The sequence below is a fragment of the Crocodylus siamensis genome, chromosome 6 (assembly GCF_052110815.1).
Source record: "Crocodylus siamensis isolate JL-2025a chromosome 6, ASM5211081v1, whole genome shotgun sequence".
NCBI lineage: Eukaryota > Metazoa > Chordata > Crocodylia > Crocodylidae > Crocodylus > Crocodylus siamensis.
Window position 1 is genome coordinate 26,569,057 of NC_143400.1, and position 12,989 is coordinate 26,582,045.

Genomic DNA, 12,989 nt, shown 5'->3' on the forward strand with positions numbered 1-12,989 from the left:
GCTTAAGTGCTACGTTGGTTCTTATGGTTTCTTATTCTGTGATTTTACCAGCCCCAGATGGAATTTCTGATTTAGCATTAAACTTTCTTTACTAAAGATTGTCTGATAGTCCCAGATTCTGGGGCTCCATACAGTAGGGTTACCATACTGACATTGGATCATTACCTCATTGGCCATGGTATGTCTTAACACTTAAAGCTTTATACCCCCTTAAATCTTATTTTTCCATATTTAGGGGGAGTCCTCCCTCTCATATTTGGGGTGGGTGGTCTTCCATGTATCTGTCTCCCTACACTTCTGTCTCAGTCCCATTGTACCTGCATCCTGAGCTGGGAGAGGCACTTGTTTGGAGTGTGGGGAGTGTATGCCATGGTATCACCCTTGCTATAGAGAGTTCCTAAATGGTCCTGAAGAGCATCTAGATTTGCAGACAAATACCACATACAGCATGGTTGTCCTTAGCACCCACCATGTCCAAGCATACTCCTCCAGTACCTCTAAATGTGACCCTGCTGCTTCTGCCACCATGGCTGTCGTCACCCCTACCCCAAGGCCCAGCCTTCTAGTTCCTGAGTGCATTTCCCCTGGGGGACTGAAATGAGTAAGACCTCTCTGAATCGCTGGCTGTAGGCGAGCCGGAATTCTTCCATCTTCTTGCTCAGCTCCAGCTTCAGCTCCCCCAAGGTGATCTCTTTCTGGGGATCCTCCGCCTTCAGCTCCCTCTGGCAACGCTGCAGCAAGTCATGGTATTTTCTCTCCAGGCGCTGCTGCATCTCACTGGGCTCCACCTGTAGGCACTGGGCCTCAAGCTGGGTGTCTCGATCCTAGTTGGTTGGAGGAGACAGAGATTATCCATTACAGTTGGGCAGTTTGAGGGGCTGATGGAGCTTGCCATGGAAGTAGATAACTTTTTCAGCATTCACCAAGACTAAGCCACAGCCACCTATCCGTTGCTCCATTGCCACTTATTCATGATCCTGTCTGCTTACAGGAAGCATCCCCTATAGGAATATACCATATATTATCACATATAAGATAGCCCCCAAGAATTAGTCTCTCTATATGGAAATTTTATACATTTGTTATGATTTCCCATGTCTGCAATCTGATGATTGAGAGTTTTCCTTGACTTTGTCTCCTTTCCATGGCTACAGCGGGGGGGGGGAATTCTGGAGGGTTAGGTAGTCCACTTGCCCTCTGCTTCTTCCCCCGGCCCCATTTCTTCCCCTGAATCCCTTCCTGGCTGTCCGACTCTGCTCTTCCTAAACTCATAAAAATAAGAAGCACATTTGAAAACACTTAATCTAGAAACAAACCTTGAGTAAATTGCATATACAAAAATTACTACGAGTACCTGTTGACTTAGTTTGTGCAGAATTGCTGCAGTTTATCTCTTTGGAAACTGCTACAAGTTTTAGCACAAGTACTCCATACACACACTTTCAAGCACCAACTTATATATGGTAAAAACTGTACATGACATTAATCCAAAATGGAGTGTCTCATGAATTACTATATAGATCATTGGGCTGGGCCCCAGCCGAGAGAACATTATTTCCAGCAATGGTGACAACATAGCTTAGCACTGCTCAGTGTGTGTATACGCCAGAGATCCCCCACAGAGGATCCATGTGCTAATTACAACCCTCCCCACCGCGCGACTAGAACCCAGCGTTATGCTCATGGGTCTTTGGATGCTCCAAAAATGTATATGCCAATGGGGTACAGGGCAACCCGATCCAGCTCTATTTCACAGAGGTGGAGTGAAGGGGGTTACAGGGCACGGGGGTGCATAATAATCATATGCGACAAACTGAGAGAGGGGGCAACGGAGTGTCTCTAGGTAGGTATCTGCAGCCCCATTCAGTGATGTTTACCAGACACTTGAGGCTGGTTAAAAAAACTGGACTAAACTGAAATAGGAAGGAAAGGTGCAGCTCAGCTGTGGGAGTGAAGAGGAAGTTGACTTGTATTCAATGTGGTGGATCACCATGACTTGCGGAAAAAAACATCTGCAGTGAGAGGTACTGAGTGAAATAAGCACTACCCCATATCTTATTCAGATTCTTTATACTAATCTATCCTTGTGGTAGGTTCCCATCAGTATATGGGCTACTTGTATTATAGTCATGCTGAGTGTTGGCTGCATTTAATCCACTTTTTATTTGTTTTCTATAACCAAACACATGCTGCTTTGGCAGCAGTTTAATGATAAATGATTTATTTAGTGAGGTTTCCTTGTATGTGAATGTAAGAAGAGGGGCTTTTCTTTACCATATTGACCGGGGGTAAAACCTCATTTTATAGCCAAGTGACTATGGTACTTACTTCTGGCTCACTGCCCTTAAACTCACCTGTTGAAGCACAAATTCTCCATATTCCCTTTTAGTGTTTTCTGCTGTTTGTATGTTCAGCTCCTCTCTCATCTTGGAAAAAAAACAAACCATCTGTGTGACAAGAGGGGAGGATGGTTAGAGGAGGTTGGGCACCAGTCGGAAGGTGGGATTGCCATAGGACACTGTCCTTCTTCCCCATATTATCAGCTTGTCTCACCCTCTGCGCCAAAAGAAATAACTTGCCTGGGCCTGTCCCAAAACAAAGCTGCCCTCTCTCCACATTTATTCCTCTATATGCATGGAAAAGAGTGCAACCAGTTCCCCGCCTGGCATTTTGCGGGATTTCTCATGTCCTGCTGGAGATGGAAAGCAGGGAGGGATCCTTGACTGGGAGACTTGGGACTTCAGATGACCCCCTCCTCATCCCTTTCTTTTTGTCTGTTTAACCATCCATCTACCCACTCATCCCTATATTAGCGTATTAAACATGCAAGGGGTGGAGGCTTGAATGTAAAACAGGGGAGTGCTATTTTCTACTTCCTGGCTTTATGTGTTTTGCCTTTGCTCAGAGACCAGGAGGAGCCTGTGTCAAACCTCTTCCTCCCATCACCAGTGGACCCCCTTGATCCCGAAACCTGCAGCCCCTACAAGAGAAGAAGAGGGCAGCGATGAGGGCATGGCCCTTGTACCTTCAGAGGAGAAGAGAGGTCATAATGTTTCTCCTTCAGGGACTGGGACATGTCCTGTAGGGAAAGAAGTCACTGGTGAATGAGTCACTGGTGGTTGGTCTGAGATACAGCCACTTCCAGTATAGGACAGCTGCTCAGTAATGATATACAGCAGTCATTCAGCTCCTCTTGACATGTTCCTCCCAGAGGCCCCTGATAAAGTGTCCTTCCCAGCCCCCTAAAGAAACCTCTTAGCAAGCACCATGCTGCTGCACTGAGGACACCAGGGACAATGTGCAGATAATTTCCTCTAAATATCTCCTCATCTGCTTCTGCACCATGTCGCAGGACACGCTCATGCCCTGCTCCTAGTGGGTTATGAACTTGAGGGGGGAGGTGTGTCACAGTGCACTGAAGTGCCCTGCTCCTAGGAAAAGGTACAGGTGGCGGTTGCCAGTTGCCGGGGCAACTGCAGTTCGGTCAGCTGACCGGAAGGGGGCAGGGCCTGGCCTATATAAACAACCTAGGCTGAGGCCAAGCAGGCAGTTCCTCACAAATATCCATGGGAGAAGGAGCTCTGCTGGAGTAGGCAGCTTAATAGTCTGCATAGCTTCAGCTCGAGGATACTGGGAGGAGAAAGCCCGGGTAGGGGATTTGATTGATGAGTAGCCAGAGGGCTTAGAGTTTACATTTAGCCAGGTGGCTTAGCTCTTGAGTTGTAGCCAGTTGGCTTATGGTTGTGCTTTGTTTGTTGTTACAGTGGAGGACCGAGTGAGGCTGTAGGGGTTGGAGGAGGCCTCATAGGAGCTCCCCAGTGGTGTGCAGGTTCCTGGTGCTGGAGAGGGTGCTGCATTTTGGGTTGTATTGACCCCGGCCTCAGTGGGACAGTGTTGGGAGGGAAAAGCCCCAGTGCGGGCACAGGCGAGAAGCCCCAGTGGAGCATAGGACCTGAGAAGGCGGGTCTGGGGGCCAGGCACAGCTACGGCCACCTGAGCCTCAGTGGGGGTTGTAGACTCGAGGAGGGGGTGCACTGACCCCAGCCCTGAGAAGGGGCACAGTGCATTGGGGGCCAGGCACGGCTACAGCCACCTGAGCCCCAATTGTGAGGGGCACCAGAGTGGGCACCAGTGAGAAGCCCAGAGAGTGCTTGCGTTAATCCCTGGGGAGGGTGCACACAGGAATAGAAGCCCTGGGGAGGGGATTTGGGGGGCCAGGCACGGCTGCGGCCACCTAAGCCCTGATTGTGAGGCAGGGCCTCAGTGCGGGCAGGACCAGGAGAGAGAGCCCCGTTGTGGGGGCACAGCCATGAGAAAGGCCAAGAGCGTGTGCGGGGAGTGTGGAGAAAGGCCCCAGTGAGGGCAACTGAGACGGGCCCAGAGGGCGTCCGCCAGGGTGCGGGCTATAGTAAGGCAAGCAAGGGATTTTTGACAAGACAGTGTCCAGTACATCTGAGGGGCTTGGGGCGTGGTATTAGGGGTGGTAGGAGCCACGCGTAGCCCTTGAGGCTTTAATTCACAGGGTCCGCTAAGATGAGACACAAACGGGGATACATCAGGGGTACCGTGTCCAAGGGGACAAAAGGGAGCCTCCCTTAATACTTTTGTCATCAAAGACGTGGCGGGCAAGAATGAGGGTGCATGGACACCCACTTGGCACGGTAGGGGGTCCTAGGAGAGATCACCACTGCTTCTAGGTCCCTGCCCTGTGACACACCACATCTGCAGTATCTGCATTGCCCCTCCTGATCTTCCATGCATGGCCCACTGTCTGCCCATCCTGCTTTACAAACTGGCCTCTCACCCTGATCCTCTTTGCCAGCTCCTTCCCGGTCAGGATTTGCCCATTCTGGTCTGTCAGGATGTGTGTCCCAGCTGAGCCCACCAAGGTGGTGACATAGTCCCTCAGGCATTCCTTGAATTCCTTCGTCATGTCTGCAAGGGAAGAAAGGACCCCCAGACCCAAGAAAGTCCAAAGTTACAAGAACCCCCAGGCAGGCAGCTCCACTGTCCTGACTAACCATCCTGACCTTTCTCCCGAGACAAGTATAAGAAGGTTAATGTGGGGCCTGGAAGAGCCTCCACTTGAAAAGGGTTAGTAAGGGGCTAAGAGGTAGGGCAGGAAGGGTGAGATGGAGGAGGAGCAGAATAAGGAAAGGACAAGAGGTGAAGATAGGTGCAATCTTGAATCTCTCACCCTGGACCATTCCCTGACTTCGGCTTGTGAAGTGAGGGCCAGGGTGGGGCATGACATAACATTGGGTTCCAGCTGCCTTCAGGGTTCCCAGAACCAGGGCATTGTCAGAAGGGGACTCCAGATGCTGTGAACCAAGATGACATGTCCGTGACAAAAAATAGTTATTTCCCCAAAAGGCATTTTTGTGTATGGAACAACAGACCTCAGCAGGGCTGGTTACCTCTATGATGCGTCTCAAATGCTCCTGTCCTCCCTTTGCTCCGTACATGGGAGAGTCCTGCCAGTCACGGATTAACAGGTCCAGATGCTGCAAGAGAGACCCAAGGGGAGGGGTGTTATGAGAGGTGATGCTGGTGGCCAATAGGTGTGTGGCGGGGGGTGGGCTCATAAATGATTGAAATCCAGGGGGAGGAGCTAAAGGTGATCAGAGCTAAAGGTGACCTTCTACACCAACCCATTGATGGGAAGCACAGAGACCAGCCACGGCTGAGCATGGGCTTGACTCTGTCCATGAGGACTGTGAGAGCAAAACTCACCTGAATTGGGTTGAGGTTGAAGGTCTTTCCAATCTCTTTTGCGACCCCAGTGAACATCTGAGATGGGGAGAAACAAAAGGAAAACATATCCATTTTTATCTACGTCATCTTCCAGGGGCCCAAACCTGACCCACAGGGTATGGTGAAATAACAAAAATAGACAACTGAATTAAATCCCTCCCAAGAAACCCCAAATAATAAGAGTGAAAACTAGATCACCAAAGACTGAATCAAGCCCCATAATAAAAGAGTCAAAGTAAATAACAGGAAAAGTCAAAGAAAACAAGACCAATGACCACACCCATCACGCAATTACTTACTGTTTCTCAGGCCCTGCCACAGGTTCAAATTCAACCTAAATGGAAACTAGCCACAAAGTTGCTACACATTTTCAAGCACTGGTTTTGTACAGTGTAACCTTATAAATCCACTTGCTGGAAATTTGAAATTTCTGCATTTTGAAACCAGAGTGGCAGCCAGTCCTGGAGCAACCTCCACATGCAAACTTCCCCATCTTGGGGGAAAGGTGTGGGGAGCGAGCGGTGAGCAGCAGCCAGTCCCGGAGCAGGCTACACATACTACCTTCTCCATCTGGGGGAAGGTTGGAGGACTGACCAGTGAGCAGCGGCTGGTCCCAGAGCAGCCGCCATGTGCAAACTTCCCCTCTGTGTCCGGGACTGGTTGCCACTTGCCGCTCGCTCTCCATACCTCCTCCTGGATGGGGAAGCTTGCACATAGAGGCTTCTCCGGGACTGGCTGCTGCTAAAAAAAGTGCCGGATTTTTGTTTTCATAGATTTCATAGACATTAGGGCTGGAAGGGACCTCGGGAGATCATCGAGTCCAGCCCCCTGCCCCAGGGGCAGGAAGGCAGCTGGGGTCATAGGATCCCAGCAAGATAAGCATCTAATTTACTCTTGAAGGTGTTCAATGTAGGTGCTTGAACCACCTCCTCTGGCAGACTGTTCCAGACCTTGGGGGCTCGGACAGTAAAGAAATTCTTCCTTATGTCCAGCCTGAAACGGTCTTGCAGGAGTTTGTGACCGTTCGACCTCGTCTTCCCTTGGGGCGCTCTGGTGAACAAACGTTCCCCCAGATTCTGGTGGTCACCCCTGATAAACTTATAGGTGGCCACCAGATCACCCCTGAGCCTGCGCTTTTCCAGGCTGAAGAGCCCCATGGCTCTCAGCCTGTCACTGTAAGATCTGTTTTCCTGACCTCTGATCATGCGCGTGGCTCTCCTCTGGACTCTCTCAAGCTTCTCCACATCCTTTTTGAATTGTGGAGCCCAAAACTGGACGCAGTACTCCAGCTGCGGCCTCACCAAGGCCGAGTACAAGGGGAGAATGATGTCCCGGGATTTGCTCGAGAAGCTTCTATGGATGCAAGCCAGCATTTTGGTCACTTTACTAGCCACAGCATTGCATTGCAGGCTCATGTACATCTTGAGGTCAGTGATGACCCCCAAGTCTCTTTCTTCTGTAGTGCTATCCAACGTAGCACTGCCGAGCCTATAAGGAAGCTGTAGGTTTTTCCTCCCAAGGTGGAGAACCTTGCATTTTCAGTGTTAAACATCATCAGGTTCTCATCTGCCCATTTGCTGAGCTTGTCCAGGTCAGCCTGGATCACCCGCCTATCTTCTGGCGTGGATGCTTTGCCCCAGAGTTTAGTGTCATCGGCGAACTTGGCCAGTCCACTCCTGACTCCAATGTCCACATCATTAATGAAGATGTTGAACAGGATGGGTCCCAGGACAGAGCCTTGAGGGACCCCACTGGTCACAGGGCACCACGATGAGTGACTGCCATCAATTACAACCCTCTGGGTCTGACCACAGAGCCAGTTTCCCAGCCAGCAGATCGTGGTGGAGCCAAGGCCACAACTGGCCAGTTTGGCCAAGAGGTGATCATGGGATACCAGATCAAAAGCTTTTTTGAAGTCAAGATATATGACATCAATCTCTTCTCCCTTGTCCAGGTGATAGGTCACCTGGTCATAGAAGGAAATGAGATTGGTCAAACAAGACCTACCCGCAACAAACCCGTGCTGGCTATCCCTTAGAAAAGTTTATTAAGGAGGCCATCCTTGATGAACTGGCCCAGGCTAACATTCTAAGATCTTCCCCAGGATAGAAGTCAGGCTAATGGGCCTGTAGTTAGCCGGATCCACTCTCCTCCCTTTCTTGTAGATCGGCACCACATTGGCCTTCTTCCAGTCTTTGGGCACTACACCAGAGGGCCAGGAGTTTTCAAAGATCCGTGCCAGGGGCTGGGCTATGACGCTCGCCAGCTCTTTGAGTACCCTGGGGTGCAGATTGTCAGGGCCGGCTGACTTGAAGGTATCCAGCTTCTCAAGGTGTTCCTTCACGAGGTCAGCATTTATGGAGGGTAGGGGATCCCCATCACCCGGATCTCCCTGTCCCATAGCAGGCATGGGCATCCCATGGGACTGATGAAAGACTGATGCAAAGTACCTATTTAATAGGTTGGCTTTTTCCTGGGCGTCAGTTGTCATTTTTAATATCCAGATTTATGAGGTTATATTGAAGTAGGTTTGCTCAATTTATTGCTGGATGGACATTGTTATGGCATGTTACTTTTCACTTGTGGACACTAAATGGATTGCACAATTAAACAGTGATATGCATAATACAGGTCATGTTTGGCAGGAGGCTCAATAAGTCAGCATAGCACACCTGAATTTCCAGGTTCACACTTGGATGAGATCGGTCAGGGTTCCTAACATTTCTAAACCTTACAAAAAGCCTAGCTGCCCTTCTGGCCAATTCTTGCTGCTCCAGCACTCCTGGGGCCACCCACAGAGGAATGTCACCCACACCAGGAGGGCATATTGTGTCTTCTGACCAACTCACCTCCAAGAAATTCTGATCGTTCCGGTTAAACCTCCTTGAAATGTTGAAAATCTGTAGTTGAATCAGAAGAATCATTAAATCATGTCTGTTCTTGCTCTGCGACTTCCTGCAGTGCCACACCTTCTTCTGAGTCCGCCCCGGCACACTCATGAAACTCCAGGATCTCCTCTTGAGCCCTCCACCCTGCTCTCTATATCAAGGCATGCCTACTAGAGCTCTGCTCCCTACAGCGCCTTACCTGGTAGGAGCTAAGCAAGTTGCTAAACACAGACAGCTTAATGCTGGTCTCCAACTGGCACTGCAGGTCCATGGAGCCCTCCGTGTCCACCAGGAACACGGCCACCTGGAGGGATGGAAAGAGAGAAGGAAAGATGCATCCCACAATGGCAGTGGGTTCTAAGCTAGTCCTTTCCTCCAGCTTCTACTCTGCCTAGATCTCTTTCCAACTGACCATGGGGAGCCACATACTGAGGGATTGCCCATGGCTGGGATCAGCATGGGCTTCTGACCTCCCCCAGACTCCTTCCTGCCCCCATCTCCTCCCTGTCTCCTTCACTCCTCACTTTGCGCTAGAGACCTTCTCCCATACATTCCCCAGTACCTCCCTTCTTACCTTCCCCTGTGGACGCTGCACCCAGAGGGGCTCACTCCACATCCACACTCCTTTAGTCAAAGTATCCCCCCCAGATTGCCACTCAAACCCCTGCAGGGGTTCATTCTCTCTTCCCATCCAGGATGCATCCTTGACCTCCTGTAAAGGCAACAAGAAAGTTGTCAGAAATTAAAGGTGCTTTTCAGGGGCATCCCTGGGATTATTGGATGAGGTGGATTTCTTGGGTTGAGCTATAATGGATTGTTTCTTCTGCTAGAATAACTTAATTGAAACTGTGCTGCCAAGTCTGTTAGGTGCTCTCATTCCTCCTAGGCCCCTTTCTCCTCCAGCTTTTCTACCCATGGGACCTTGATGTGGAGGAATCATCCCTCCATCTGCCTCGCTGCTGTGAGCAGGCAGCCCCTGCATGGCGGACCACTAGGGGGTGCTCCTGCATTGAGCCCAACCGCCTTCCAGGCTCCAAGTGCCTCCCTGTGGGCACCTCACGTCCAGCCGACCCCCTTCCTGGAGCACACCCGCAAGCCTGGGGATAATGCTGTTACCACCCAGAGTCTGGACTGATGTGGGACTTGTGCCCTCTGGGAAACACAGGCCTAGTAGTCCTTGAGGGTACTTGACCCACCTCAGGAGCTTGTGGCACTTCCCTCAGTCGGAAGCACAAGTAGAGGTCTCCCTTAGTCAGCCACACCAAGGGGACCCAAGGCATCATCTAGACCCTCTCCCAGTAAGTCTCCCACGATAGGTACAAAGGAGATCTTTATTGGTTACAAGGGGTAGGTTTGGAATAGGGTACAGGGTAGAGCAATATCAGAGAAATAACTTAGAGCAAACAGTGGCATGGTAGCCTTTGATCACGCACCTGAGTTACTGCAAGCTATATGTCTAGTTAGATCGCAGGTAGCTTACTCCCAAGTATTATCCAGAGACAGGTGGAGACTCCTTCTGGAGGCAGGCAGTTCATTGATCATGAGTGTTGAGAGAGAGAGTGAGTTTCAGATGGTCCAGCTTCTCTCTGAGAGTTCTCATCGTGGCTACTGCCCCTCCTCCTGGGCGGTCTTTCACCTACATAGCCCTTATGACCTTGTTCATGTACCTGATCCAATGAAAGCCAGCAACCGTTGGCTGCCAGCCAACCATCACTGGTTGCGGGGAGACTGGCAGGGTCTTTAGCCCCCTCCCAGTCACGTTGGCATTGCTTAGAACAACAGGGAGCGTAAGAACGCCCCCCCCAGGTATGTGATGCCAGTGGGAGCAGGTCTCCTCTTCCCTCTGCAGTGTCTCCAGCTCAGGTTACAATTCAGGGTTACCTGAAGCCAATGAGGCAGAGAAGCCTGCCCTTTGCAGTGACCATGGGAACCAAACTGTGGGCTAGCAGAGTTTGGGGGAGAGACAGAGATGGTATTCTGCCACACCCTTCCCCACCTGTTTCATTTAACACTGAGCTGTGACCTGGGCTGGAGCCATCCTGAGGGAGGGGGTACCTGCTCCCTTTGTCTCAAGTTTCCCACCCTTGAAGGTCATGGGACTAGTCCCCTCACCTGGGAAGATGATGTCATTTGGAGGCACCAGGCAGGAGCCAAGGGGCTGCTTCTGGTGGAAACTTAGCGATGAGGTCGCGACAGGTGATTTAAGCATCCCTCCACTTTGATAGAGGCGAGGAAGACACATGGACATGTGGAGGCCTCTTGAAACTCACTGACATGCAGTGAACTGCCTGCCTCCAGAGGAAGGCTCAATCAGTCTCTGGATGACACTTGTGAGTAGCCTACCTGAAACGTATCTAGCAATATAGCTTACTACAGATGTAGAAGCATATCAACCGGCTAGTAAGCTGACACTCTTTGCTCTGAGGTTATTCTTTCATACTTCTCTAACCCGTACCCTTCCCCAAGCCTACTCTCTGTAACCAATAAATCTCTCCACTATAACAAGCGTGGTGAACTTGCTGGGAGAGGGATCAGGTACACCTTGGTGCCCCCCTTGGTTCGGCTGACTAAGGAAGGCTACTATCTGTGCTTCCAGCTTAAGGAAGCACCCCAGGTTCTCACAGTGGGTCAAGGGCTACAAGGCCCTGGGAGGAAGGGCAGACTAATGATCAGTACCCTAGGTGGTGGCAGTAGCTACCCCAGGTTTGCAGGTATGCTCTAGGAAGGGGGTTAGCCAAACATGAGGTGCCCCAGGGGAGGCACTCAGAGCTTGGTAGGTGGTTGGGCTCAGTGAGGTGGGTGGCTCAGCACAGGAGATCCCCTTCTGGTCTTCTACAACCTTGTCTGCTGTCTCTGTGTGGGTATGAATCTGCCCCTTTTGCTTTCCTGAAAAAAGTGAACCCCCACTTTTCTCACATGACATCACAAAAAGCAGCAAGCGGGAAGAAAACCCACCCACCTTCTCACTGTGTTTTGGTGACCTAGAGTAGTCTCCAGCATGAAGGGTGGAGCATCTAGTTCTCTCCCAGTGTTGAGAATGGGGTGGGTCTGAGGGCTTAGAGCAACGGAGGCTGGGAGCTCAGACTCCTGGGTGCCAGGGGAGGGAATTGGGGATGGGCGGAGAGAGCCAAAGGGGCGTGGAGCCAGATTGCTCTGGGAGTACAGTGGAATTGAATGGCTTAAAGTGGGAGAGAAGGGCTGGGATCCAGGATACCTGGGTTCTCTCCCAGCTCTGTGGAGGGGTACAGTTGCTTTCTCCACTCACCTGGTTCTGCAGCCGGTGCAGTATGTAGCTCATCAGGAAGGACTTGCCAGTGCGCTGCTCCCCAATGACGGAGATGAGGCAGATGGGGGCATCCCCCACCTTGCTCAGTGTCAGGCACTGGCTCAGGGCCCCATCAACAAGGGTCAGGTCACTGTTCTCATCCAAAGATATGATCTGCACTGGATGGCCGGACTCTGAAGTCTTTGGACTTTCCATCTGGAGAGAGAGAGAGAGCTGGGTCATGCCAGGACTCCCTGAGCCAGCCAGTGCCCCCCTGGGGAAAAATGAAGGCCAATGCACCCCAGAAGGGAAAGGCCCCTGCTCCTTCCACACCCAGGGGCCCTGCCCTGGAGCTCAAGCCATCTTGAGCTGTAAGGTCCCTGTGTCTCATTCACCAATTAGAGTGCTGTGGGCCCTCTAGCTTCAGTTTTCTCACCTGTGGATCTGCCATCCTGTAGTCCTCGGCACTAAGAGTTGCAAGAGCTGAAGAAATGTTGTAATAGGAAAAGGCTGTCCACACGTCCAGGCAGAAGAATCAGGACACGTTGCTCGGTCTCTACAGAAACATCAGTCTGAGATATGCATTGCATTATTCTTCATTTGGTAGCAATCTTAAATACTTGGAAATAATAATAAACCCTCTAAGAAAGGCTCAGACCCCTCGATCTACAGGAAGGATCAAGAAGAAATAACTCAACAGCTGCAAAAAAGGGTTATTATAACTGGATCCATAACAGAATGGCAAGGGTCTCAAATAGAGTCCCACAGGGGTCCAACCTGGGACCACTGCAGTTCAGCAGATTTATGAATATCAAGGGCTATAGGCTGTACAGGAGGGACAGGATAGGAAGGAAAGGTCGGGGCGTGGCACTCTATATTAAGGAGGAATACACATCCTCATCAATTAACAAAGAATCAGAGGAGGGGCACTCTGAAGTGCTTTGGGTTAGATTACAAGGCAGTTGAGGGGAAAGAGACTTAATGGTGGGGGTCTACTACAGACCTCCCAACCAAGGGGAAGAGCTCAACCAGGAATGCTTAAGTCAGCTGATGGAGGTAATTAGGTCAAAGGACATGGTCAT

General features: G+C 50.8%; 1 protein-coding gene across 1 annotated transcript; it reads right to left on the bottom strand.

Moving 5' to 3' along the window:
- Positions 1-542: 542 nt before the first annotated feature.
- LOC149861902 (RING finger protein 112-like) lies at positions 543-12,426 on the bottom strand. Its single transcript, XM_090053842.1, has 12 exons — positions 12,344-12,426; positions 11,908-12,123; positions 9,217-9,354; positions 8,842-8,946; positions 8,604-8,654; positions 5,734-5,790; positions 5,418-5,504; positions 5,198-5,321; positions 4,805-4,935; positions 3,026-3,079; positions 2,355-2,447; positions 543-824 (listed from the first exon to the last, which is right to left on the bottom strand). Exons 1-12 carry the CDS (start codon positions 12,356-12,358, stop codon positions 543-545), a joined length of 1,353 nt encoding a protein of 450 aa, XP_089909968.1. The 5' UTR covers positions 12,359-12,426.
- Positions 12,427-12,989: the final 563 nt, after the last annotated feature.